Source organism: Bos javanicus, chromosome 5 (genome assembly GCF_032452875.1).
Source record: "Bos javanicus breed banteng chromosome 5, ARS-OSU_banteng_1.0, whole genome shotgun sequence".
NCBI classification, from domain to species: domain Eukaryota; kingdom Metazoa; phylum Chordata; class Mammalia; order Artiodactyla; family Bovidae; genus Bos; species Bos javanicus.
The window spans coordinates 1,893,378-1,913,612 of record NC_083872.1 but is presented as its reverse complement, the minus strand read 5'-3'; the positions used below and the strand labels follow the sequence as shown (position 1 = coordinate 1,913,612).

The window sequence follows — 20,235 nt, the reverse complement described above, 5'->3', positions numbered from 1 at the left end:
TGTTTAGAAGCAAAGCATTTTTGCTTAAAATTGTAAACCTTTAAGAGTATTTCTATATTTTTTCATTACATGTGATTAATACTAAAATACTTACATGAAAGTTTGCTGAAAATTATAGTTTTCTTGAAAAGGGAAAAGCTATCAAAGTCAGACATATGTGTAGCATGAATTTTAGCCCATAACACCAAATATATTCTTACTGTTTTAGCTGATAAAATATTACAGAACAGCAGCTTACTAGAATCAATGACTATTATGAAATCAAGTAAATGTACAAGTTCAATGAATCCCAGCTTTTAATTATTAAAATCTAGGTAATGCAATTTATAATTTAGAAAAGAACACTTAAGGATCTATTTAGTTTCTGTATCTTTAGAAATTATTGTAAGGTTCTTGCTGGTCATTACTATCTACCCCATTTTTTAGAGGATCTGCACATTTTAAATGGTCACAAATTAAGTATACCCTCTTTGTCACACTGTATCTACTTTAAAAAACATGTATCTTTTAGATATATATACTTTTAGATGCTTTTAAAGTATCTACTTTAAAAAACTATAATGGCAAACAGAAGTCAAAAGGTAAATTTCAAAAGTCAAAGGCATGATCAAACCCTTCCAGAATGTAAGTTATATCATCTGAAGTTAATATAAGATCGATGATCTAAGACCCCTGGTAGCATTTGTAATACAGAAAATTGCAAATTATGGATTAAAAGAAATAAAACAGTATAACAACTCATTTTTAATGTTCTAAATATGTGGCACAATGCATAATTTGCCTTATTTAGAAACTATTTCTTAAAAGTACTGTAATTTTTTAAATGATTTTTAAAATTGTCAGGGTGTAGAATTTCCTATCTACCTGATTTTCATTCTACTTCTTACTACCTTCCTTCTCTATTTCTTTTCTCACTGAAAATCTAAAAATGAAATATTCTGCTTTTATTTTAATGCCAAATAAAAAGTAATTACTAATAATATACAAGCTAATATTTTTCAAAAGATTTTAATTTAGCTGTTATAGCCATAGCTTTAGGCTATTTTCAGAAGCTATCCCCAGAACCAAAGAAATTCAGATATTTTATATGATAATGTGATGCTTATTGCTTTTCAGATTACTGTTTACCCCCAAATTGTGAAATGTGTATTTTTAAAAACAATAATCTTCCTCTATAATCACAATGCAAAACAAGCAGAATATCCATTGTCATTACAGAAACTATGATTGTATACTTTAAATATTTGGATACCCTTTTAATGTCTATCTTAAACCAACTTTTAATTTATATATACCAAGAGAATACACTTATTAGTTGAAAAATATATTGGTTCTACCTACCTACTACTTTTAATACACAACATGATAATTTGTGTCTTCTTCCTAGTAGCACAATTGTAAGGACAGGAACACAAAAGACGTATTAGGGAGGTAAAGTAAGTACCAGAAAAATTTTCTTAGCCTTTGTTTATAATTTTTTTATCTTTCCTTTGATTACACGCTGCAACTGATTTGTCCTGTTTCACTACCCTTTCAGTCTATTCCTACCTAAAACTTTTGAGCTTTGGAGCAAGGTCAGGTATACCATATTATCTATTGTTGCTACTGAATTAGTTTAAATTACAGGTGAAAAAAATAATGAAATGCTTGATGTTAAGGAAGATGCACAGAAACCAAGGAAGAGTAAAGAAAGAAACAGAGAGAGTGGTTGTACCTCACCAATAATTATCTGGCAACTCTGGAGAAGAGGTTTCTATCTGGACTTTATATCATTAATATAGGGTGGAAAATCAAAGAGTCCAACTCTCCAATTATGACTTTTGATTTTACTTTTTAAAATAAACCTCAATTTCATCTCTAATTAGTTTTAAAAACATACTTCACTCCAATGGAGAGGAGCTTATTTCCCATCTACATCTACAACAAGGCTTTCTCTATAAACAAAAAAACCAGGAAGGCAAAAACTATTTGTTCTAGTATCTGTACTCAGAATCTCCCCTGCCTCCCTCCAGGAAACCAAGAAACTACACAGAGTACGATCATCCCATAAAAGAAGACAATTTTAGCTTATCTTTCAGGCAACTCTTTCCACCCACCCTCCCTAAACACACACAACAGAGAAGCAGTGTGTTGAGTTTGACAGAGACAACAATTAAAGAGGGTAAAAATGCAGACTTATAGAATACTTAATACTAAGTTAAAATTGCAATATCATAACATTAAGATGGCAATTCATTCAACTTTAACCCATTTGGGAAAATTATTTTTTTTTAACTATAACTTCTTTATATTCTCTTAACTGTTCAAGCTAATAATTGTATTGTATACTACTGCTTCTTGTAAGAAGTAAATCCAGGGACCATTCCATTTTATCTTAGACATATCATTTACTAGTTTTCCAAGCATGACAGAAATGGAAAAATATATATATTAGAACAAGAACAATTTATGTTAATTTACACAATTTGTGTTCTTCCTGTGCCGGATTCTATTAAAATTAACAAATTTAAGTTTAGACTTATGCTTAAGGAAAAAAAAAAAAAACCTAGTGAGACTCATTTACAAAGTATACAAGAATATAATTTTATAATAAATCTTTCCAGTGTTCACTATAACTACATTACATGAAATGTTTCCCTTCAAAGAGACTCAGAAGGATAGCGCTTACAAAATGAAACAAAACTTTCTCTGTTCATCTCTGGCAAGCAATGAACAAATACAATTTGCTTAGGAAGGATCCAGAAGTGCTGCCTCCGGAGCAGAAACTACCACTAACATGCTGCTGTGTAAAAGAGTCTTGGTGAGTGGCTACTATCTGGAAGTTCTTCCTCTCTTCTCATACCAGTGAATCCATTTCATATAAAGCGTAAGAGAAAACTAAAGCTTTGCATAAGTGAAACTCAGCATGCTCCACTCAAATACTTCTAAGGTAACCACTCTACAGCAAAAACGGCAGAAGTCATCTCTTTTATCCCTGTCCCCCAAAAAACAAACCCCAGAAAGAACAAAACAACCCAAAACCCAAAGGCAAATGCTGTTGCTCAATTAATCATCAGATGGATTTAGAGGCAAAAAACATGACAACAGCAATAATTCAAGTAAAGTATATGAGAAAATTTAAACACACCGCTTTTAAGTTAAGACAGAAGTGAAGGGGAGCTATGATCTTTATATCAGAGTCAAAAAGCTTAGGCATTATCACCAAATGTTAATTCACTTTACAGTCATCAATGAGACTATTGTATATATTTTTGCACCTTGCACTTGTAAAAGCAGATAAAATATTTAATATGTAATTTACATTGTATTTTACCACCTCAGCATACAGGATGTATATAGATTATATCAAAGTGTAGTAGACAGTTAGGGGCCTGTGCAAACCCTGCAAAAATAGTACTTCAGGTATCTGCTAATTAAAAAAAAAAAACAAAAGAAGAAAACAAAAGACAGTTTGCTGTTTAGAAGGGATACAATTCAAACTACCACAAAATACAAAGGACTGCAAAAATGTATACCATTCCAACAACATATATAAGTTATTAAATAAAGATTTGATTTAAAAGAATATAAATGAAGCCTTTAAGTAGGTCTTTTCTACATGCATATTATTTCTTATTAAAGAAAAAAATATGTAAAAAGGCCATTGGTAATTGCTTTGTTAACATTTGTAGAAAATGCCAATTCTCTGGTCACAAACTCCACTAAGTTTAGCACTTAAGGTCTCTGCAGTTATAAACGTAATTTAAAATACTGTTAATTCCGTAACTCCATCGGTAAAATAATGTGACTTGGAATATGGCAGTCTTCATGTTGAGGGCAATGATCCACAGTTTGTTTTTTTTACTTTCTTAGGGGTGAACAGTTATCCAGAAGAACAGCACCCTCCGCCAACGCTCTGGGCTTGAGGTTCATCATCAATAATCTGTACACCTCGCCTTGCAGCTCCTGGCTGACTGGAGCCATTGCCTTTTGCCCTCTCATCCACTTGTGCAGTTTCTATCATTCCTAAGAGAGGGAGAAAGCAGAAATCATTTAGGACCACAACCTGAGCCTTCTGTTTCTCTAATTTCCATTTACCATCATGATAGCAGACTTTCAACCAACAAGGAAACTAAGTAATAGCAAAGTATTTGTCCAGCTGCATCACAGCCACAGTGACATCACCAGAGAAAACAAGTTTTTGATCTGAACAAATGACTATATACAAGTGTCATCCTTAAGATTTTCCAAGTATACTTAGAAATATGTCAGTTCAGTTCAGTCGCCTAGTCGTGTCTGACTCTTTGCAACCCCATGGACTGCAGCACACCAGGCCTCCCCATCCATCACCAACTCCCAGAGTTTACTCAAATTCACTTCCATTGAGTTGGTGATGCCATCCAACCATCTCATCCTCTGTCGTCCCCTCTTCCCGCCTTCAAAATATGTCAAAGAAGGTCAAATTGTTCCAAGTACAAGCGATATTTAGGGTACAAGATTATTTTTCAAGTAATGTGAAACTTTTAAGCAAATAACATTTAAAAGAACCAAAGAGTTTAGGATGAAGGCGGAAGAAGAAAGCTGGAGGACTCACACTATCTGGTTTAAAGATACAATAGAAAGTTGCTCTAATGATAACAATGAGATACTGGTGAAAGAAGAAATACAGAGATAAACAGAACAGGTCCAGAAACAGACTCCCATACATACGGTCACTTGATTTTTAACAAGCGCCAAGTTTACTGAATGAAAACAGAATCATCTTTTCAAGAAACAGTACTAGAATTGGACATTTACATGTAAAAATTGAAAGTTCAATCTGTATCTCCCACCATAATTTCAGATCTAAATGTAAAACAAAATGTCTAGAAGAAAACATAGCAGGAGGGGCTTCCCTGGTGGCTCACTGGTAAAGAAGTAGATCCCAATGCAGGAGATCAATCCCTGATCCAGGAGGATCCTACATGACTCAGAGCAACTAAGCCCACACAGCACAACTATCGCGCCTGTGCTCCATAAAGCCTGGGAGCCACAACTACTGCAGCCTGCAGGCCCGAGCCGGTGCTCCACACGCGGGAGCCACTGCCGTGGGAAGCCCGCAGAGCACAGCTAGAGTAGCCCCCGCTCTCTGCAACCGAAGAAAAGCCCATACAGCAGTGAAGACCCAGCATGGCCAAAAATAAACTAACTGATTTAAGAAAAAAAAAGGGGGGGGAATAGGAGGCAATCTCTGTAGAAGAAAATCTTTATGACTTTGAGTTAGCAAAGATTTCTCATGTAAGACACACAAAAAATGACTCATAAAGAAAAACTGATAAATCATACCTCATTAAAATTTAGATCTTTTGCTCTTTGAGAAACAGTTAAGAAAAATGAGACTATAAGACACAGACTAGGAGTAAATAGTCGCAAAATACATATCTGAAAAGATGAGCAGAGAAAAGAGAGTCCTTAGAACAGAATAAGCGTTCTAAACTTGGGTCCAGAGACTGATCTTAAACAATGGTTTCCAAATTGAGGTATATGGGACAATTCATTGAGATGAAATTAGAAAACAGTTTCCCCCAACCTTTCAAAATTTCTATTTTTTTAATATGTTTTACAATATACAAAATAAGCACTTGTACATGTTCTATAATTTTAAAATAACATATGGAGAATACTCAATCTTTTTATATAAAGATGTGATATATAACATTTACAAGCCACTGATCTAGAACCTGAGTACTCAAAGTATGGTCTGAGGACTAGTATCATTAAACCTTGGGTGTCTGGTTAGAAAACAGAAGTTCAGGCCTACATGAGACCAACTTTATCAAATTACAATTTTAACAAGATCTCCTAGTGACTGATATGTACAGCAGTGGTTCTCAAATTTTAGTATAAATCAGAATCATGAGGAATGATTAAAACACAGATTTGGGGAACCACCTTCTAGAATTTCGATTCAGTAGGTTTGGGGTAAGGCCCAAGAACTTGCACTTCTAACACATTCTCAAATGATGCTAATGGTGCTGATTAGGGGACTACATTTGGAGAATTACTCTCCCAGGTGAACTACGAACGATCTTCAGGTTTACATAAAACTGATACTTACTCCAAAGTTTGTGTACATGTACATTTTTCTAGAGAGAAAGCCATCATTTCATCATGTTTTCTAAAGAGTCTGTGATTTCAAGGAATGTAATTTGACAAAATCATCTCAACCCATTATTCTACAGACTGGGGTTTTCCTAAGTATAGTATGTGTTCTATTGGTGATATGAGAAATGACTTTCAGGTTGTATATGATAAACATTTTCCTTTCTCTTTTTTTTAATAAGAAAAAGCACAAACATACATAGAAGAAAAACATAATGAAAATCTATACGTCCATCACACACTTTCATCCATACTTGGCAATCATCGCTACCATTATTTTTAAATCAAATTTATGTGCCAGATACATAAATTTCATTCATAAATTATGATTTCTAAAGATAAAAACTTAAAAAAGAATTTTTAGGCATAATCACAACACCATAATCATGCCTAACAAAATTCACAATATTTCTTAAGATCATCAATATCCAGTGAGTATTCATATAGTCCCAATCATTTCACAAATGTTCTTTTTCACTAGTTTGTCAAATTAGGATACAAATAAGGTCCATCCACTGCAGCATGCTGTTACATCTCTTAAATCTTTTTTATTCTGTATATTCCCCTTCCATTTTTATTTTTAATGGTATTGCATTTATTTTAATATATATTTAGCAAACACCACACATTCATACACCTACTTTTACAAAGATCAAGAAAGAGTTCCTCAATTCCTTTGTTCTGTTTGGCTGAAGTGTGATAATGTTTTGCTCCCACAGATTCTGCATACCTTAAAAAGAAAAGTGACATCAGAAATTGCTGTAAAAAAATGTTTCAAGTTTTTGCCACAACTGCTATTTGAACTTTTTTTTTTACAGTAGCACTTTTGGTGACTTATTACTGATTAACCCAGGTTTAGTGAAATTAAAATTATATCCTGGTTAGTATCTCTATATATTGAACCAACTTTTATTTATTTATTTTTTTGAACCAACTTTTAAATAAGAATATATTGCAAGACTTGAAATTTTTATAAATTAATTTGCAACCCAAATATTTTAGTTTTTGTGACTCGCTATTTGGCCATGGCAGTTTCCTTTTGCATCACTTTTACACTTTTTACTGAAATCAGAAAGAGAATTCAGAGAAGGCGATGGCACCCCACTCCAGTACTCTTGCCTGGAAAATCCCATGGGCGGAGGAGCCTGGTAGGCTGCAGTCCATGGGGTCGCGAAGAGTCAGACATGACTGAGCGACTTCACTTCCACTTTTCACTTTCATGCACTGGAGAAGGAAATAGCAACCCACTCCAGTATTCTTGCCTGGAGAATCCCAGGGATGGGGGAGCCTGGTGGGCTGCCGTCTATGGGGTCGCACAGAGTCGGACACGACTGAAGCGACATAGTAGTAGTAGTAGTAGAAAGAGAATTATAAGTGAAATATCTTTAAATGTCACAAAAAGTCCAGAAACTGCCAATGTAAACACACTTCATTGAATCCAATAGCTCAATCTATATTAAAAGGTTTGAGTAATAACGAAATGGTAAAGAACACTGTGCAAGGATGAAGACTTCTTACAGAGAGTGACTGATGGAAGGAAGAGAAAGACAACACTTACGATTCTGCTTCTTGAATGGAAACATGTCTCTCCTTCTCCAAGTCTACTTTATTACCTAATTGGAAAAAGTAAATGCCAGTGTTTAACATTGATTCATTTTTTATAATGAAATTAAGGTAATTCTAAATATACAAATTCTATTTTAATCCCCTAGAAAAATAATGCAAATCCCCACCAGACTTCTCAAGTGTCTTGAAACTATCAAGTGAACTCCTATGATATGACGGCTGATCATGACTGTCAAGGTGAATGCCTCAACCTCCCTCAGATGGCTCAATGCATATCCCTCCTGAAGCTGCGGCCTCAGAGAGAAAAGACCTCGCCCAAAGAGATGAGCATTCTTTTTGATTTAGACTATAAACGGGATTAGGATTTACTAGGGAACTCTAAGGAAAAATCTATGATTTTTATCCAAGTCTAAGTGGTCCCCAATCAACTCAGAGATGCTCAGTAGTTAAACAAGGCCACCTTATTGCTCATGAAAATATATTAGGCTAGCCTTTTGGATCCTAAGAATATTTTGGTTCTCTGTATGATATGAACTGATTAAAGAAAGCATTAAAACGTATGGCTTTTGAAGTACTTCATCAGTGCAAGGGAAGAAACTGTATTGTTTGTTTTAAAAACATCAGAGAACTTAGTATATGGACACCATTCGGATTTTAAATTACTGAAAATAAGTTCGGCTTTCCTTAATCAATGGAACCAAACTCAAATTATGCTACAAAGCAACCAGAATAAAAGTGAAGAAACTTCAAAATGCAGATTCCTTATTATATACAGCCTAGAGATGAAGGTAAGAAGGCTGGACTGAGTGCTAAAGGCAAGGGAAATAACAGGAAAGGGGGAAATACACTAAGAAAGGACACGTTAAAAAAATATTTTCATTTCTTCTATTATGACCTATAGAGGTAAATAGGGAAATCCTGTAAATAAGGTCATTTTTTTCTTGGAACTTTAGAGCATCAGGAAGACAATTTCAGATAAAGCATTGAACTAAGCTCCCAGTGAAAGATGCAATGCTTAGAACTGAGAGGTACAAGCCCAGAGATTCTGTATATAGAAGACCTCAAATAATCTGAGCCCCTAATTATGTGCAGCCTCAAGCACCATCTGACACGGTTAGCCTAAGGCTGAGAGGGAAGCAGATATGCTAAAGCTCAGAAGGTCCTAACAAATTCAGTACTGAGCTCTTCCTTCTTTGAACAGTTATCAGTCTACCTCAGCAAGAAAACACATATTAGTTCTGGTCTCCCACATTATTCTGTCAATAAAATTTTTAATCAGCTAAATATTACAGCCAATATATCCAACAGTCACCAGCAGGGTAAGTTGTTCTATGCCATGAAGAATGCAAAAAGCACCACCTAGTGGCAGATGGTGCCAACAAACAGGAACAAGATTCTGCCACAGTAAAAAAGTAAACAGTCTCCTATCGAAAAAGGAGACTTTTGTTGAAATTAATGAAAGCCCTCTGAGTTGGTTTGATAGAGCTTAAATGTCTCTATTTTTTTTTTCAAAATCTGCCAGAATTACTAACATCTACTTTTTAAAAATGAGGATAGGGAAAGTGGACAATCACCTTATTGCCTCAAATGAATATTCGGGGAAAACTGAGACACTGCTTTATTATTTAGTAACATTTTAAACTTAACCAACTTTAATAAAGCCAGTTATTCACTTTTTAAATTTTCTGCCTCACCACCGTGGCTTGCAGTATCTTGGTTACCCAGCCAGAGACTGAACCCGGGCCGCAGCAGGCAAAGCGCCAAGTCCTAAACACTGGGCCACCAGGGAATTCCCTAAAATCTGTTACTATTAAAACTGCTAACTATTTTAATAACATAATTAATATTTTAAACAAAAAAAAATCCTTCTACTAAATAACTACTGTTTCTTTGAACAGTTAAGTGCTCATGATGGATTAACAGCACAGACTAAGTCACAAAACTGCCTGTCAGTGACTGATACCTTCCCAAAATTCAAGACCTTTGTAGCTCCTATGTTCTTTTGAAGGCAAGAGAGCTAAAGCTGGCAGTTTTGAGGCTTATTTCCCTGATAGCTCAGATGATAGAGAGTCTGTTTGCAGTGCTGGAGACCCAGGTTCGATCCCTGGGTCAGGAAGATCCCCTAGAGAAGGAAATGGCAACCCACTCCAGTATTCTTGCCTGGAGAATCCCATGAACAGAGGAGCCTGACAGGCTACAGTCCATGGGGTCACAAAGAGTCAGACACGACTAAGCGACTTCACTTCACTTCTGTTTTAATACTACTCTGTGGCCTCATTGGGACCTTTCCAATAGGCTTAAAACGCCTGAAAACAAGAATAACCACCAAAATAAGCACCTACTTGAAAGTACTGTATATTTTCTGAGGGCTGAAGCCACTGGAGAGGAAAAACCTATCCTGCTAAGAACACTAAAAACTTTTTCTTCTTTAAAAATACCTATTTTAATAAACAACATGGAAGGGATACACCCATTGCTAAGAGCAGATGGCTAACAGCAATAAAGCGAACTTTATTTTGCTTAGACTGGATGGAATGTGGCGTAGTGGAAACTTTTAAATCTGATAAAATTTGCTTTAACTTCTGGCTCATTTCAAAACTATACGATTTGGGGCATATTACTTCACCCCTCTTAGTCTCACTTTGTACAAATGTAGCTAATAAACTTTCTGAGGTTTATGTAAAATAAAATATAATGTAAAAGGCCTAGTAAATAGTACACATGCAATGGAGAGTAGTTATTAAAATCAGCCATATCCATCACAGTGAATGATCAAGTGAATGATCAATACAGTTACGAGAGACTTAAAGCTCATGATAATTAACACACTTCTTATCACAATCCTGATTGGCTTAGGAAATCCTTTACCCACCCCACCCCCCAATTTAGTTAGGTTTCCTTTTGTGTTATCCCAGCACCCTCCTCTTACCCCTTCACAGCTTTTACCATAATATACAGTAACAGCCTGTTTTTCTCTCTCACCCCACATGATAAGCTCCGGGACAAGTACCGTATCTATTGTTTAACTTATTCACTGTATTACTCTCAAAGCCTGGTACATAGCAGCAAGTAATACATACTGTTGGTTAAGGATATGGGCCTGAAGCAGCAGACAGGCCTGAATTAAAATCCCAGGCCTATCTCTAAGTACTATGTAGTCTGGGAAGTGTCACGCTCTCTAGGTCCATTTCCTCACGCGTAAAATGGCAATGGCAACAATACCTTCTTGCAGTGCTGTCAGGAGGCTTAAATGAAATAATAAGGGTGTAGTTCTTACAACAGTACCTGGCACTCAATAAGTGGTAAGTAATTATTAATAAATATATGTTTAACAAACATACAAATGTTGAGGACTATTAACAAAATATTCTATTAAATAGAACAAACACAGCCAAGAGTGCTGATCAATGGATTAACTAAAACTAGAGGGAAAAGTCTCTACTAGCGAAGTATGGAGTTCTCTATTCCTGATGTACACATTATCAGTGGTTTAGATAAGGACCAAGAAGGTTAAGTTATCTAATTTAACACGAAAAAGCTAGTAATATAAATTTGTCAAACATAAACATTCAGAAACACGTGGCAAGTTGAAATTCTTACACTTAGGTTTATATAACAGTTATGCAGGAAGACAGGAAAAGCCTAACAGAAGAGCAATACTTATAAAAATGGAATTCTGATTTTTGTTAACTATAATCTATGTAAAAGACAAATTAAGCTGACATGACTGCTAAAAAGCATATGCAATCTTAGAATAATCTAAAGAAAAAAGGAACCAAGAGAAATCCAGAAGTCCAAGAAAGAGTTTTTGAGTTCTTTTACTTTACCCATTAAGAATATTCCTCCACTCTAGTGAATCATGGTCTACTTTCATCTTTGGAGTCAAAAGTCACCTTGGGAGTCCTTAACTCAAAAATATGTATAGTTAAAAGTAATAAAAATAGATTCAAGGGATTAGATCTGGTAGACAGAATGTCTGAAGAACTATGGATGTAGGTTTGTAACACTGTACAGGAACCAGTAACCAAAATCATCCCAAAGAAAAAGAAATGCAAGAAGGCAAAGAGGTTGTCTGAAGAGGCTTTACAAATAGCCGAGGAAAGAAGAGAAGCAAAAGGCAAGGAAGAAAAGGAAAGATAAACCCAACTGAATGCAGAGTTCCACAGAATAGCAAGGAGAGATAAGAAGGCCTTCTTAAATGAACAATGCAAAGAAATAGAGGAAAACAACAGAATAGGAAAGACTAGAGATCACTTCAAGAAAACTGGGGCTATCAAGGAAACATCTCATAAGAGGATGGGCACGAAAAAGGACAGAGATGGTAAAGACCTAACAGAAGCAGAAGAGACTAAGAATAGGTGGCAAGAATACAAACAAAAACTGTACAAAAAAGGTCTTAATGACCCAGATAACTAGAACTGGACATCCTGGAGTGTTAAGTCAAGTCGGCCTCAGAAGCATGACTATGAGCAAAGCTAGTGGAGGTGACGGAATTCCAGCTTAGCTATTTAAAATCCTAATAGATGATGCTGTTAAACTGCTGCACTCGGTATGTCAGTAAATTTGGAAAATCCAGCAGTGGCCATAGGACTGGAAAAGGTCAGTTTTCATTCCAATCCCAAAGAAAGGCAATGCCAAAGAATGTTCAAACTACCGCACAATTGCACTCATTTCACATGCTAGTAAGGTAATGCTCAAAATCCTTCAAGAGAGGCTTCAACAGTTCGGGAACCGATCACTTCCAGGTGTACAAGGTGGGTCTCGAAGAGGCAGAGGAAACCAGAGATCAAACTGAAAACATCTGTTGAATGATGCAGAAAGCAAGGAAGTTCCAGAAAAACATCTACTTCTGCTTCATTGACTATGCTAAAGCTTTTGACTGGGTGGATCAAAAGAAACTGGAAAATTCTTAGAGAGATGGGAATACCAGAACACCTTACCCATGTCCTGAGAAACCTGTTTGCTGGTCAAGAAGCAACAGTTAGAGCGGGACATGGAACAACAGACTGGTTCCAAATTGGAAAAGGAGTACGACAAGGCTGTATTCTGTCACCCTACTTATTTAACTTATATGCAGAGTAAATCATGCAAAATGCCAGGCTGAATGAAGCACAAGCTAGAATCAAGATTGCTGGGGGAAATATCAACAACCTCAGATATGCAGATGATACCCCTCTAATGGCAAAAAGTGAAGAGGAACTAAAGAACCTCTTGATTAGGGTGAAAAAGAGTGAAAAAGTTGCTTTAAAACTCAACATTCAAAAAACTAAAATCATAGCATCTGGCCCCATCACTTCATGGCAAATAGATGGGGAAAAAGTGGAAACACTGACAGATTTTCTTTTCTTGGGCTCCAAAATCACTGTAGATAGTGACTGCCACCATGAAATAAAAAGACGCTTGTTCCTTGGAAGGTAAACAATGACAAACCTAGACAGGGTATTAAAAAGTAGTGACATCAATTTGCTGACAAAGATCTCTGTAATCAAAGCTATGCTTTTTCCAGTAGTCATGTACGGATGTGAGTTGGACCATAAAGAAGGCTGACTGCTGAACAATTGATGCTTTTGACTTGTGCTCTTCAAGACTTTTGAGAGCCCCTTGGATAGCAAGCAAGAAAATCAAACTAGTCAATCCTAAAAGAAATCAACCCTGAATATTCATTGGAAGGACTGATGCTGAAGCTGACACTCCAATACTTTGGCCAACTGAGTGAAGAGCCGACCCACTGGCAAAGCCCCTGATGCTGGGAAAGACTGAAGGCAAAAGGAGAAGGGAGTGGCAGAGAATGAGATGATTAGATAGCATCACCCATTTAATGGACATGAATTTGAGCAAACTCTGGGAGATAGTGAAGGACAGAAGAGCCTGCTGCAATCCATGGGGTTGCAAAGAGTCAGACACAACTTAGCGACTGAACAACAACAATATGACAAAAACACAGCTTAAGTCACTGATTTTAATTATATTGTAGTTGCCAAACTCTCTTATTTTCTAAAATAATCTTATGATGAAAAACTAAAGGTCAAGTTGAAGCAAGGCTGGGAGACTCAAAGCCCTACATGTTCAGGGTTTCCCAGCTGCTCCCCAAGGGCATTCCTTGAATTATAGATGTTTCAATCTCCTGAAAGACCCCTTTCAAATTCTAAATGACTCTAAAATATTAAATACTAAAATACCATTCTTCTTTTCTCATGTAACTTTAAAATGAAAATTATTCATGTACTATTCTTTAATAAAGTTTTAAAGAAACAAAGGACATTTTTAAAAATTAATGGCACTTACCTACTATACATAAACAGATTTCATTTCCCAACATTTTCCGTAATTCTTTCACCCAGTTTTTAACCTGTGTATACAAGCGTAAATGTTAAAACAAATCCTGTTACAATGACTACAATTACAATACACCAAAATGCAATGTTGTAAAAATACCTCAAAATTCTGTCTAATGGTCCATATATTTAGTTATTAGGAATGATTCACTATATAGGATCATTTATACTGCAAATCACACACACACACACACACCCCCCGCCCCAATGGAAAGATCTCTGTCTCCATCTACATATAAGTATAAAGAGAAGCATCTCTAATTACAAATGTTCATAAGTCATCCACAAATCTAAGCAAAGCTGTTCACCAGAGCAAAAGCATGTCAACACCAGCCTCTGATAGTAGATGTTTGTATAAAATCACATTGAAGAACGTATGGGCTTGGGAATTCCCTAGTGGCTAGAACTCAGTGCTTTACTGCTCAGGGCCAGGGTTCAATCTCTGGTCAGGTAACTAAGATCCTACAAGCCACATGATGCGACCAAAAAAAAAAAAAAACACTAAAAAATACACACATACACGAGCTTAATTAAAAGTCTTTTATACCCCAGTTGGTTCCAAAATAGAGGGCACAGGAGCTTCCATGACACACATTTAAAGGAAGAACAAAACATACAGGAGTAGAAAAAGAGCAAAATAAAGTTTTATTCGTTGGTATGTGGTAAGTTTCTTCACCCTCAGCATCACTAGTATTTTGTCCTCGACAGTCCTCTGCCAGGAGGGGCTGTCCTATGCAGTGAATGCTGTTCAGTGCCACCCCTGGCCTCCCACCAACTAGACTCAGCGCCACTGCCAGGTTTGACAACCAAGGATGTCTCTAGAGATCACTATCACCTATGGATAACCACTGGACTGCAAGGGAACCCCTAAATCTAACCAATATTCTTTTTAACTGTTATTCATCTGCAGTCAGATTCCCCTCCACAGGTATTCTATTCATTAACCCATACACTCTGTGATGAGTTAAAGAGGGTCAAAATTCTCTGCCAAGAGTCTATTTCTTCTCTCTGACTTTGGTCTAGCCTAGTCTCTTGCTTTGACCAAGAGAATGTGGCAGCACTAATGCCATGCCAATTCCAGACTAAAGCCTTAGGAAGGTCTGGCAGCTCTCTCTTGGGATCTAGTTGTCATATAAGGTTTGGCTGGAATACAGAATAATGAGAGCATGTGGACAGAGTACTGGAGAACAAGACACCAAATGGAGTGAGAAGGCACATGGAGGAAAACCAGGCCCTCTTGGATCCAGGTCCCCACCCAGCAACCCCCAGTTCATGCAGCTGTCTGAGTGACTCCACTTTTGTCCAGAAAAGAAAGAGAGTAAAAATTGCTCAGTCCTGTCTGACTCTTTGCGACCCCATGGACTATATAATCCACGGAATTCTCCAGACCAGAATACTGGAGTGGGTAGCCTTTCCCTTCTCCAGGGAATCTTCCCAATCCAGGGATCAAACCCAGGTCTCCTGCATTGCAGGCGGATTCTTTACCAACTGAGCTATCAAGGAAGCCCAGGCAACCCTCAAAACCATGAGAAATAATATGTTGTTGTTTTAAGCCATCAAATTTGGGGGGTTTTGTTATGCAGCAAGAGATAACTGGTCACTTTTCAACCTAAATGACTCCACTTTCTTTTAATCAATAAAATACTTAAACTATTTCTTTCCATGCCAAAAAGGCAAGAAGGGATAGAAGAGATAACAAACAGCATCCCAAAGATAAAACATTTAACTTTATAAAAATAGAGTGCTTTAAAATAAATACTGTGTAGATTTTCCTTTTAAAATCTGTATTGAATCCTCCAGGATACCTAGTGAGGAGAAAAGAGCTTAAACCTGATTTAGTTCTTCTTTTACCTCCCCATAATTATGGAACGCACCCACGCAGCCATACCAAGTTTCCAGGTGCCCAGTATGTACAGAATCAAAAAAAAAAAAAAAAGTTTGTGATTTTTCTTTAATAAGGAGAAAAAAAAAAGGCATCTATATTTTTCTGAAGCTTTACTTCAGATTATTTCCCTTTCCTAATATCTGAGAAAGCCATACAATAAACCATTAATAGATGATATCCATACTGTTAACATGAATTAAATACGCCATTAAAAAAACATGACTGGTCATCATTTATGCACAAACTATACTTTTAAATCCAAGGCTAATCACAAAGACATGTTAATGCAGACCTGACAAATCACTGTTGCTCTATTAAGTCATTCACCCATAAGTAAGCAAGATACCTTCTGAAAAGAATCTTCATCTGTTATATCATAAACTAAAATAGCTCCATTTGAATCTCTGTAGTAAATGGGACCCAATGCGTGGAATCTCTCTTGACCTGCTGTATCCTACATAAAGCAACAAACGTTTATTAGACCAGAAGAAAAAATATATCTATTATTTAAACTACAGTGAGCTTCTGATAAACTAGGGTATAAAGTTATAGATAACCCCAAAACAGCATTAAAAGAAACTATAAAAAATTTTAAGTTATAATTAATATTTAATGTTTTACTGTTTTGTAAAGGTTACTTCTCCTCTCCCCAACCCTCCTCCTCAGCAATCTTTCCCACCCTCACTAAAAAGCCAGTTCAGTTGCCAAAGGGCTGGAAAGACCACAATGGCCTTATAAGCCAGGAACAGGCGTGGCAATGAATTTAAGTCCTCCACAGAGAGAGCAGACAAGAAGAACGAACGTGCACCAGGACCACCTGGCAGTGGTGCCGTACTGCATTAGCCTTGCCCTAGTCTCCACCAGCCACTCCCTTGGAAGATGAGGACATGGAGACGGGGGGATAAAGGCCAGACAGTCTGTCCACCCCTTTCTCTGAAATGGAATCCCTTGAGTTCACCCTTCTCCAGTTGAAAAGTTATGACAGCACTTTTCATGTATAACAAGTGTATTCAAGATAAAATTCTTAGCCAGATTTTAGGGGGAAAAGATGTTTAATTAAAAAAAAAAAAAAAGATTTTGGCTAACCCTGAGTTAACCAAAAAAATAAAAATCCAGAAATTCAAATTCCTATTTCTTAAGCCAATTAGTTATTAGAATATGAAGAATAGGTAAAGGCCTTCAACTCATACAGCTGAAAACGTTAACTTACCCATATAGCAAGATTTACTCTCTTCCCACCAATATTTAACTTCTTTGTTAAGAATGATGCCTAAGAAAAAAGAGATATACATTAAATGATGGTTCACATAAAACTTCTTATCCTAAAAACTACAGATGAATGAATCACGTCATATAAAACAAGTTATCTGGGAGAAAAAGTAATCATTGAGTTTTTACTAATAACCAAACATTGTTTCCACTGAAAACAACATTATTTTAAGAAAAAGTTTGTTTTATGAACATAAGTTATGAAAAGTACCCAAGAGCTGATAATTTAATGTTTTCTTAGTTTTTTTTTCCCTCATTAAAACATTTTCTTAGCATTTAATTTGATGCCACCTAACCTACTCATTATAGAAAGAGTCTAAGAGACTTCTAAGATGAGATAAAAGAAATATTTACTGGTGTTTACTTAGCTGTATGAATACCATTACTACTGGAAATTTTCCTGCAATTATTTTGCAATTCAATTATTTAAACTATAGCTAATAACTGTACCAGGTACTATCACAGAAATGAAAACAGTTCCAGCTTTCAAAGAGCTTATAGTTCCACTGCAAATATTAAAATGTAAAGATAATGGTTAAAGTGGAGGGTCTTGCTAAGTATACCATAAGGAAAATGCTGAGAAAGGAGTGTAAAGCTAGCCTGGATAAGTCACAGAAGGCTTCAGAAAGAAAGTAATGAGCTCCTCTTTATGAGTAGTAAGGGTTTTTCCAGACAGACAGGTGAAACCACTGAAGCCTGAAACATGTAACTCCCCACGCCACAGGAAACTCCAAGGTGGTCTGGTGTATGCCAGAGATGAATCTCTAAAGTTAGGAAAAGATTGAATCAAAAAAACCTGAAACTCCATATCTAAAGGTATGGACTTAACCTTATGGGTCTCAATAAAAGCTGTTTCAAGACTCTAGACAAGGTTTTTGGTTTTTCTTTTTAATGTATACTACAGTCAGGTATATTCGTGGACTTCTGTGTATTGCTTGGAGAAGGCGATGGCACCCCACTCCAGTACTCTCGCATGGAAAATCCCATGGGCGGAGGAGCCTGGTGGGCTGCAGTCCATGGGGTCGCTAAGAGTCAGACACGACTGAGCGACTTCACTTTCACTTTTCACTTTCTCGCACTGGAGAAGGAAATGGCAACCCACTCCAGTGTTCTTGCCTGGAGAATCCCAGGGACGGGGAGCCTGGTGGGCTGCCGTCTATGGGGTCACACAGAGTCGGACACAACTGAAGCGACATAGCAGCAGCAGTGTATTGCTCTGTATCCCCTTTGTGCATTCACAGTGTACACCAAGAGTCTGCCAAAAGAAAGACTGGCTAATTGTATTTATACAAGTATTTCCCAAACTCATTTGACTTCTTTTTCCCTAAAGAAACACCTAACTCATCCAAAGAAGTAAATGTTAGGAAATAATACTGTTGACAATGAAGAATCAGTGAAGGGTTTTTAAGTAGTGAGAACATATAAAATCTGTATTTTTAAGAGAATGACTATGATAGGAAGAAAGACAGGACTAGATCTGGAAGACAGGAGGCTATTTTAAAGCTGGAAAGAAAAGCATCAGATCAGATCAGTCACTCAGTCGTGTCTGACTCTTTGCGACCCCATGAATTGCAGCACGCCAGGCCTCCCTGTCCATCACCAACTCCCGGAGTTCACTCAGACTCACGTCCATCGAGGCAGTGATGCCATCCAGCCATCTCATCCTCTGTCGTCCCCTTCTCCTCCTGCCCCCAATCCCTCTCAGCATCAGAGTCTTTTCCAATGAGTCAACTCTTCGCATGAGGTGGCCAAAGTACTGGAGTTTCAGCTTTAGCATCATTCCTTCCAAAGAAATCCCAGGGCTGATCTCCTTCAGAATGGACTGGTTGGATCTCCTTGCAGTCCAAGGGACTCTCAAGAGTCTTCTCCAACACCACAGGTCAAAAGCATCAATTCTTTGGCGCTCAGCCTTCTTCACAGTCCAACTCTCACACCCATACATGACCACTGGAAAAACCATAGCCTTGACTAGACGGACCTTTGTTGGCAAAGTAATGTCTCTGCTTTTGAATATGCTATCTAGCTTGGTCATAACTTTCCTTCCAAGGAGTAAGCGTCTTTTAATTTCATGGCTGCAATCACCATCTGCAGTGATTTTGGAGCCCAGAAAAATAAAGTCTGACACTGTTTCCACTGTTTCCCCATCTATTTCCCATGAAGTGATGGGACCGGATGCCATATCTTCCTTTTCTGAACGTTGAGCTTTAAGCCAACTTTTTCACTCTCCACTTTCACTTTCATCAAGAGGCTTTTGAGTTCCTCTTCACTTTCTGCCACAAGGGTGGTGTCATCTGCATAGCTGAGGTTATTGATATTTCTCCCGGCAATCTTGATTCCAGCTTGTGTTTCTTCCAGTCCAGCGTTTCTCATGATGCACTCTGCATATAAGTTAAATAAGTAAGGTGACAATATACAGCCTTGACATACTCCCTTTCCTATTTGGAACTAGTCTGTTGTTCCATGTCCAGTTCTAACTGTTGCTTCCTGACCTGCATACAAATTTCTCAAGAGGCACATCAGGCAGTCTGGTATTCCCATCTCTTTCAGAATGTTCCACAGTTTATTGTGATCCACACAGTCAAAGGCTTTGGCATAGTCAATAAAGCAGAAATAGATGCTTTTCTGGAACTCTCTTGCTTTTTCCATGATCCAGCGGATGTTGGCAATTTGATCTCTGGTTCTTCTGCCTTTTCTAAAACCAGCTTGAACATCAGGAAGTTCACGGTTCACATATTGCTGAAGCCTGGCTTGGAGAATTTTGAGCATTACTTTACTGGTGTGTGAGATGAGTGCAACTGTGTGGCAGTTTGAGCATTCTTTGGCATTGCCTTTCTTTGGGATTGGAATGAAAACTGACCTTTTCCAGTCCTGTGGCCACTGCTGAGTTTTCCAAATTTGCTGGCATATTGAGTGCAGCACTTTCACAGCATCATCTTTCAGGATTTGGAATAGCTCAACTGGAATTACATCACGTCCACTATCTTTGTTCGTAGTGATGCTTTCTAAGGCCCACTTGACTTAACATTCCAGGATGTCTAGCTCTAGGTCAGTGATCACACC

The 20,235-nt window shown here is 37.1% G+C and overlaps 1 protein-coding gene across 1 annotated transcript in view; it reads right to left on the bottom strand.

The window, feature by feature from the left end:
* Positions 1–272: 272 nt before the first annotated feature.
* RAB21 (RAB21, member RAS oncogene family) overlaps positions 273–20,235 on the bottom strand; it is a 34,387-nt gene continuing 14,424 nt past the window's right edge. Inside the window, exons 2-7 of the mRNA XM_061415521.1 lie at positions 17,117–17,176; positions 16,253–16,360; positions 13,972–14,035; positions 7,679–7,733; positions 6,762–6,850; positions 273–4,005 (exon numbers count right to left, since the gene is read on the bottom strand). Coding sequence (XP_061271505.1) covers positions 3,863–4,005; positions 6,762–6,850; positions 7,679–7,733; positions 13,972–14,035; positions 16,253–16,360; positions 17,117–17,176 — 519 coding nt within the window. The 3' untranslated portion in view covers positions 273–3,862. The remainder of the gene's footprint in view (positions 4,006–6,761; positions 6,851–7,678; positions 7,734–13,971; positions 14,036–16,252; positions 16,361–17,116; positions 17,177–20,235) is intronic.